This window comes from Leishmania donovani, chromosome 35, assembly GCF_000227135.1.
Source record: "Leishmania donovani BPK282A1 complete genome, chromosome 35".
NCBI lineage: Eukaryota > Euglenozoa > Kinetoplastea > Trypanosomatida > Trypanosomatidae > Leishmania > Leishmania donovani.
In genome coordinates, this window is record NC_018262.1 from 674,502 (window position 1) to 682,959 (window position 8,458).

Below are 8,458 nucleotides of genomic sequence, written 5' to 3' on the forward strand. Positions count from 1 at the left end.
TGGGGTGGGGGGGGGCTGTTTCTCGTTGTGATGGCAGGCTTTCGAAAAGCGCGAAAGAGGAGAAACAAAGCCAGACACGACAACTCAACGAGCTCTCAAGCAGATATAAAAAGGGGCGGGGTAAGGAATGGGGGCGAGATGCGTACGCCGCTCTTGAAAACACATAGATGAGGTAATATACCTGTACGTATATATAGATTGGTGTCTCGCTATCGAAACGAATATATATATATATATAAGAGAACTTCCGAAAAAAAAAAGAGGGATGATGGGGTGGGAGGGACGAAGGTCTAGAATGAGCACACTGAGACGAAATAAAAGAAGCGCGCGCATGCATACACACCCACGCTATCCGTATACAGTCGCTGGCACACGCACACACACACAGACAGGCAGCGAGAGAACGGCGAGTGGCGATGGTGACAGGATAGCCTGTAACGAGCACACATATCCACACACGCACGCTCCACACCACTATCCGAGAGTCAAAAACAGCAACAGAAGAATAATGAGAGCAGAACAAAAAGGGATGGGAGACAAGGATACGCTCGTCTTCACCACATTGCGCCGTGTTACTGTTGCAACTGGGGAGCCCGTCTTACTCGTATCCAAAGGTGTGGGTGAAACAACACTGAGGTGGGATAATCGGTTGCCGCCTTGGGAGAGAAAGAGGGAGAGAGAGCTGGGGAGGGGAGGGGGGGGGGTGCGTGAAAGTGGGATTGCTGCGGCGGTGAATCAAAGGAGAGGCGATTCGCGTCGTGTTGCGTTGGAGGGCACTGCTGTTTTCAACGAGCAAACGACAGTGTGCTCCTCGTTTGTATTGTTACTGCTTCCTTCTCTTGCAGCACGCATGTGCGTGTCGGGATGGTGTACGAGGGAGGTTGTCGGTGGTGAATACGGAGGGCGGAGAGAGAACGAGCAGGCGAGAGAATGGACGTGGCGTGCGATGGTGCACTACATTACCAGCTTGGCATATAGAGAGAGGCAAAAAAAAAAGAAACAACAGAATCGAAGAACGCATTGTCCTCCTCCTTGCCTGCTTATTTTTGACCATACAAGTCGGCATGTGTGTGTATGTGCCTGTCTGTTTTGGGCGTGATCGCACATGCAAAGATAGGGGACGTGATCAGCACCAACAGCTGCGCACCCGCTTCTTCGGCCATCTTGCCACCTCCTCCCCGTTACGCCACCCAAATCTCAGCGAAGCGAGGAGAGAACTACTCGTAACACACACACACACACACCCGTTCAGACCTGCGCAGATGAGAGAAATAAATCTAAGCCATTGGTGATGATGCGCTGCTTGCTTTCTGAAGACTTTTAAACTTGCATACACCTCTGCACAAATCCCTCCGCCCTTTCCTTCTGCTTCCCTGGTTTACGGAATTGAGTTGTCGCACACACACGCGCACACATACTCACACTCAACAGCAACCAGCGTGCTACAACTTTGCTTGCCTCAGGAGAACACCCAGCTACACTGAAGAAGCCGTGCCACATACAGGCACACGGCTCCCCATCACGCAACGGTCGCATCGGTTTCTCCTGCCCTGCGTCTTACGCCTTTCCTGTGCTTGCGTGGCACACGGGTGTGCGCAGCGGGTAGGGCGCGGATGCATGTGGCCGTCTTCTTCGCTCTCCCCCCGCATTCAAGCAGCGTTCCTCTGTTGCCCCTTCAAATGGAGGTCTGGTGCACGTGAGCCAGCTTCTCGGCCAAGGCGCGACTGCGATCTGCGAGGTTCGGGTCGTGGTGGACGTTGTGGATGCTTGCGAGCTCGTAAGACTCGATCAGCAGCGGCAGCACACAGCTGGAGACGTGAGCGGAGCCGGTAGACTCCCCTGTCCCTGGGACACGCATGAGCTGGCGCAGTGAGAGCAGCAGCGAGGTACCGTGCTCGACAAGGGTGAAGATCGTGGACGGGTGCACCATCGCGTGACACTCAACGACACTCTTCAAAGCCGATTCGATCGTCTGCAGGCACGTAGCCGCCGCCGCGAGGGCGAATTCGAATTTTCGAGACGGCGACCGCGATGGCTGAAGCGAGGATGGCTGGCCCTGAGCAAGCATCGCGAGAGACGCGTCGGCTGCCGTCGCGGCTTGCCGGTATGCCGAGAACGCCGCGGCAGCGCATAGGTAGCGCCCCAGCTCCATGTTTGCGCATGCACCTACGGCAACGAACCCATTTTGGACGGCGGAGCCTACCGTGTACAGCTGCGCGTTCCCCAAGGCATCTTTGCTCTTCAGCTGACGGCGCAGTTCAGACTCGATGACCTCCGTTAGCTGTGTTTGCACGGCTAGCCACACCGCGCTCACACAGTTGCCGCTGTTTAGCTGCGTCATGATAATATGCCGGTGTGCGTCCCGGTAGGACTGGGAGTAGTAGTATTCCATTGCGGACCACCACTTCGCCACAGCCGCGTGCTCCGGCAGCGCGGCCTCCAGCTTTGCGCGCACCGCCTGCTGATGGTCACTGCTAGTGCTCCACGTTGTGTGGAAGAAAGCACGCAGACTTCGGTACACAGTCTCGTCTGCCGCGGCCGCCGGCGCCACGGCAAGCACGATTTCGCTGAGGAAAAGCGGGTCATTGAGGGGCGAGTAGCAGGCGTAGAGGCCGGCAATGCGCCACGTGCGGGGATGCATTGCAAAGAGCCGCGCGTAGGCCGTAACAAGTTCGTTACGGCAGAACGTCAAGTGAATATCGGCTGCTGAGGCGGAAACGACCGCCGGCGCACACAGGTCGGCGATATGGGCCGTCATGCAGGTCAACATGAAGCGCCGCGTCGTTGCTGCACTCGGTGGCTTTGCGGCGGCTGTGACGGCGTCGAGGCTCACAGTATCGCTAACCTCATCCGCGTCGTCGTTGTCGCAGTCGTATGCATCTTCATCGCTGATAGTGGAGGAGACCGCCGCCGCCTGCGGAAACGTTTCTGCCACAATCATCGCCACCTCGTGCATCGCCGCCACCATGTCCACTACCGAGCCCACGCCGAGGATTGCCAAGACGCACTCGTAGTACCACTGACGACCATCGGTGTTGTCCCAGTCATCCACGTACTTGGCAAAGAGCGAGTATACACGCTGGAGGCCTGCGTAGGGCTCCATGATAGCGCATACCGCTACTAGAAAATCTGTGGCGGTGCGGTGCGAGTCGAGGCACCGATCGCACATCCGCTTCGCATCCTTCGTGATGAGCAGGAGAATGTCTAAGGAGGCGGCGCAGAGGTCTTCGACCAGCTTGTCCATCACAGTGGCCCCGCCGGCGCTGCTGCCGCTGCCATTGTCGTTGCCGCTCTGGCTGCCTCGGGACGCAGTCAAAAGAGTGATGCGCGAGTCCTGAAGTTCGTCGTTCGCGGTCTCTACCCATTGCCGGTGGCTCACCGGGTCGTGAAACGTAACCGTGAGCAGCCGCTTCACATTCGCCAAGGCTGTTTCCACCTCCGCGGTCAGCAGTGCTGACCCACCGCGGCGCAGGTACAGCAGCAGCGCGTCCATGAGCGACGCGGCGGCGTGGAAGTGCCCAGTGAGAAATGCACCTTCGATGCGGCCTAACACGTTCGACCCGAGCTCCTCGACAACAACATCCGAATCGGCGTGCGGGTCCTCGCACTGCAGCTGCCGAATCACCGCTCCGGCGTCTGCGAGTTCATCGTCAAACCAGCTGTGCCACTCGACAATGGCGGCACTCGCGTTTACGCAGTCAACCGCGCCCTGCTCCACCACTCTTAGCACTACGGAGACGAGGCCCCAGAGCTCCTTGGCGTCGGCGTCCGCCAACTCCTTCACAGCAGTGCGGTACAGCTCAGACCAGGCACTGGGCAACAGGTGGCTGCTATCAAACTTCTCCTGCGGCACGAGTGCCTTCGTCTTCATCACAAGCGACACGAAACCCAAGTCCGACCTGCTGTTGGCTTCTTGCGCGTACCGGGAGGCCTGAATCTGGAAAAAGGGCTTGCTGGCTGCGCGTATGGCACGCACCAGCGCATCGGGAAGTGAAGCGCCGTAAGAGGAGTGCTGCATTCTGCGCTTGGCGGGGTGTTCAAGTGCAGCCGCGCCCTTTTTCTCTTTATTATTATTCTATATTGTGTGTGTGTGTGTGTGTGTGTGTCGTGCCAGTGAGCTCTAGAACCGTAATACAGCTGGGGTGGCAGAGCACGATAGAGAAACCACCCACAAGGTCGAGCTACAGAAGCCCCGTCACTCAGCGGCCGATGCCCGATACTAGCGCAACAGTATCGCCAGAGGAAAGGGGTAAAGGGTGGGTGAAGAGAAAAACATGTGAAGAGAGAGAGAGGCTGGAGGCGGAGGGTGGTCCGGGGCGGCGGCGATGTCCAAAGAGCCAGCCATGCGGGGACGCGGGGTGCGGCGATATCCATTTGAATCTGCAGTTGCTCGTCATGCATGAGCACAGAGTGTCACCCGCTCCTCATCCCATCCACCCTCGACGTGGTAGTCTTTCACTTTTCCTCCTTGTCTCGAAACGTGCGCGTGCCAAGAGTCGGTCTCCCATACACGAAACGCGCGCACATCTGCTTGCACGCCACAAACGGTCAGCTGCGTCGGTACTTGCGAGTTGTGCGCTACTTCGCCGCTTCGCTTTCTTTTGATGAAGCCCCGACGACGCCGCGTGCACACACGCGCACATGTATATCGCACCGCTTGACAGAGGCTTCGTAGCTTTTTTTTTCGAATGAGTGGCTGGGGAACGTGAGAGGAAGAGGAGCTGTATTGCGCGTGCTGACCTGAGCACACCACAGGGGCGCATACACTGGGCGCGGCGAGTTTATAGGGTTGCGTCCCTCGTCTTCCTCCTATAGTGCTGGTGATCGTGCCTTCGTACGCTCGCCTCCTGATGGCGAACGCGCAGCTTGCGCTACGCAATCAAGCGGCGTCGGTAAGGTCGATTTGCTTTGCTACAGAGACGTCCCGCTGCCGCGCCTCCTCGTCTTCCGCGGCTTCCTCTGCGACCCTCAACCCTGCGTCGCTGCAGTCGGCAGCCGCTGTCACGCTCACACGCGCCGGCATTGGGGTAGTCTGAAGGCTGTCCGCGATGGCCGTCGCCACCTGCTTTGCCAGCGTCGCGCGCTGCGGCCAGCCCCACAGCAGCAGCGCGAGACCACCGGTTAGTCCCACGGCTATCAGTAAGTCTTTCAGCACACGGTAAATGAAATCACCGATAGTGTCCTGCAGCACCGCTGCAACGGCCATGCGACCGACGAAGTACACCGCGACGCGTCGCACCGCCGGTAGATCGGGCGAGAAGAAGGCGAGGAAGTACTGACACGACAGCCAAGGGAACAGGTAGCGAAGAGACAGGGCATACAGCTTGCTGGCGAAGGGCAGCACAGACAGGCCGATTAGCACCAAAGCGGCCACTGCATGCAGCAGGAAATACCGCACACACTCAACGAGATGGGCACGCACCAGCATCCAGAATCCGTTGACATGATTCGCAAAGGAGCTCGGCGGCAGCCACGTTGCCAAGCTGCTCGGCATGTAGCGAGAAAACAAGTTGCGGGCCGGCGCTTGCTGCTGCTCTGCCACGACAAACATGCGCAGCTCGTTGCGCATCGCGATCCCCAGAAGCGCCGTCTGAAGGAAGGTTACAGCTATGTGAATAGAAAAGGAAGTGGCGTTGTAGTGTCGCACTAGACTGTTCGCCCAGCCAACACCCACGACAGTGTGCTTGGCGAATACACAAGCCACCGTCTCGCACTGGACTACGAGAAAGGCCAGTACGAGCTCGAGCGCGACCCACTCGTAGTGCCACACACGCTTCTCCAGCGCCCACATGAAAGTGCAGCAGCGTGCAAAGTAGGTTAAGATGCGGAGCTGAGAAATAGCTCGCCCCAGACAGCGCAGTAAAACGACGAACTTGGGCGCCAGAGCCGCACAGTCTTGCGCGGCGATGATCAGCAATCGGGCAATCGGCTGCAGCACTACGCACAACGCGAAACAAAAGGCGTTCTGTAGCGCCGCAACGATCCATAGCGTGACGCGGTGCTCCGCCCTCCACGCCCAAGCATACACGGACCACACACCCGGCACCAGGTCGAGGCCGTCCACGGCGGCAGACACGGCGGAGACGACGGACGTACGCATTTGTGCGCCGGCGCGGAAGGCTGAGCGCGTCGCGTGCGCGCGCGTAAAAGCGGCACACCCCGACGACGGAGTCGCCATAGCGCGCAGCACGGCCCTCCGTGCATCGACGGCGCCTTCCTCTGCGCCGATCAACGCCTCTCGTCGCGCAGAGGAACCGCACAGAGCTCCTCCCGCAAATACAGCGACTTGCTCCGCCCCATGCTTCACGTATGGCGCCATCTGCACCAGCCAAACCCCACACTGTTGCCCCAGCGCGGACGCGGCCTTGTAGCTCATGCGACATACCACCACAACCAGCGCCGATGCCGGTGCGGCGACGTGACTCGAGAAGAAGAGGAGGATGTCCTGCACACGGTGCACGTAGCCGGGGAGCTGCCACCCAAGCCACACGAGCAGCGGTGCCTTGGCGACAAACGACGGCGGCAGCTTTGCCATGTCTACCTCGTCGACACACTCAATTAGCGACGAGGTAACAGCCATGCCAAGCTCTCCTTGCAGCTGAGCCTGCACTTCCACGCATGCCTGCTCAGAGTCAGCGCCTACATGGAGCGCCCGCCAAGCATAAGGTGCGCTACTCGACGAGTCCGCTCTGCGCTCCGCCTCTGCAAATGTAGGCGGCGGTGACGATGACGACGGATAAGCAGCCCAGTAAATGGTGACGTTGTGCAGCAGGATGTTTTCCCGCAGCCGCAGACAGCGCACATATACGAGCGAAGACACAGTGGTCGCCGACGGGCGCATGGGGTCGGCGCCTTTGCCTGGAATGATACAGTACACATGACTGTGCCGAATGGCGCCACGGCGGCCGACCAAATGGATGCTGTCACTGCCCGCCAGGGCAGATGCAGCGATATCGATGCCACGCGTGTAGTGCGACAGCTGCGTGTCATCACCGCTGGCTATTATGTGGTGCGTGGGAAAAGGGAGCTCGGCGCCTTGCGTGATGCGATCGCCCCGCGAGCACTTCTTCACGCTTCCGTTGCACTCGCTGACTCCCCGCACGCCGTGTGTCCACCACGGTGGCAGCTCCAGCGGTAGTCTGAGCGACGCAGCCGACACCGTTGAGGTGGCCAGAGGCGACGCACTTCCCTCGATCTTCACTTTGTCATAGTATGCGTAGATGCGCAGAGCGGGCAACGACGACAGTGACGAGGGCGACTCATCCGCAGTGCGTGGCGGGGGCAGCGAAGGGATCAGCACTCGTTGGCCCTGCACGAGTGCAGACACCTCTAGCCTGGTCAGGTTCACCTCCTCGACAAATGCAGGGCCAACCACATGCATCAAGGCGATTGAGTAGAACACGAAGCTGCTCACGCCCATCCAGCGGAAACTCCTTAGCGACCAGCAGAGCGCACCGCTGGTGACGGTGGCGAGCAGCACCATCCACGATAGGAGGGCGCTGACATTACCAAAGAGAACGACAGCGGTGATCAGTGCCGCCGCGCACACGCTATGCTCCAGTAAGGGCGGAAAGCAGCCATCCCTCACCACGTGGCTAACAAGGACACCGAGCGCATAGAGGAAGGCACGAGTCACGGCAAAGAGAGCCACCACGCCACAGAGAAGGGCTACACCAGCGTAAAACGTCGCCTCCTCACAGCGGAACATAGCCAACTTTTTGTTGTTGGCGTTGGAACGGGCGCAGCATAAACGTCGAAGCTCAATGTCTGCGGTTGAGGAGAGGAAAAAAGAAAACAAGAATTCAGTTCACACGAGGTGGCACCACAGGGAAAAGGGTCCGGGCAGTGAGGGGACGGCGGTGACCAACAGCAGCAGAGAAAAGCCAGGCACGTGGAGAGAGAAGCGAGTGAGAGAGGGAGAGAACAGAAAGAGGAGCGGATAGAGATGAGGGGCGATCGGAGGCACAGAAGAAGCACGAGCCTGCGAGCACGCACACCCACACGCAAGCGACCGCCACAAATGTCCCCTCGCGTGAAAAAAAAAAAGGATAATAAAGAAGAGCAAAGTGCGGAGGGGAAAAAATGTTATGCGCCACAGCGGCGGGAGTCGACAGAGAGAAAGGTGCAGGAAAGGCGGAGTGGGACGACGGATCAAAAAGCGGCTACAAACGTACACGCACGCGAACACAAAGACACTAGCACGGCAACCACCAGCCAGGTAATACGACGATGGGTAGCGCCTACGAAGTGAGAGAAACACAAGAAGAGAAAGGTGCAAGTACGCAGCAAGAGCGATACGGCAGGCAGACTCCAGAAGCCAGCGCACACTGGCACGTGTGACCGGTGGAGAGAAGGATGGCGGTGCTGGAGGGCGGGGGCGGGAGGGAGGAGATTCTAGAAACGAAGAAAGAAAAATTAGAGCGCAACACACAAGAAAAAGTCTAAACGGGTGGCAAAT

The 8,458-nt window shown here is 58.7% G+C and overlaps 2 protein-coding genes across 2 annotated transcripts; both read right to left on the reverse strand.

Moving 5' to 3' along the window:
• Positions 1-1,675: 1,675 nt before the first annotated feature.
• On the reverse strand, positions 1,676-4,018 carry LDBPK_351600 (hypothetical protein, conserved; the record flags this gene model as incomplete). The annotated part of the gene is made up of 1 exon (XM_003864697.1): positions 1,676-4,018. One exon carries the CDS (start codon positions 4,016-4,018, stop codon positions 1,676-1,678), a length of 2,343 nt encoding a protein of 780 aa, XP_003864745.1.
• Positions 4,019-4,879: 861 nt separating this feature from the next.
• On the reverse strand, positions 4,880-7,708 carry LDBPK_351610 (hypothetical protein, conserved; the record flags this gene model as incomplete). The annotated part of the gene is made up of 1 exon (XM_003864698.1): positions 4,880-7,708. One exon carries the CDS (start codon positions 7,706-7,708, stop codon positions 4,880-4,882), a length of 2,829 nt encoding a protein of 942 aa, XP_003864746.1.
• Positions 7,709-8,458: the final 750 nt, after the last annotated feature.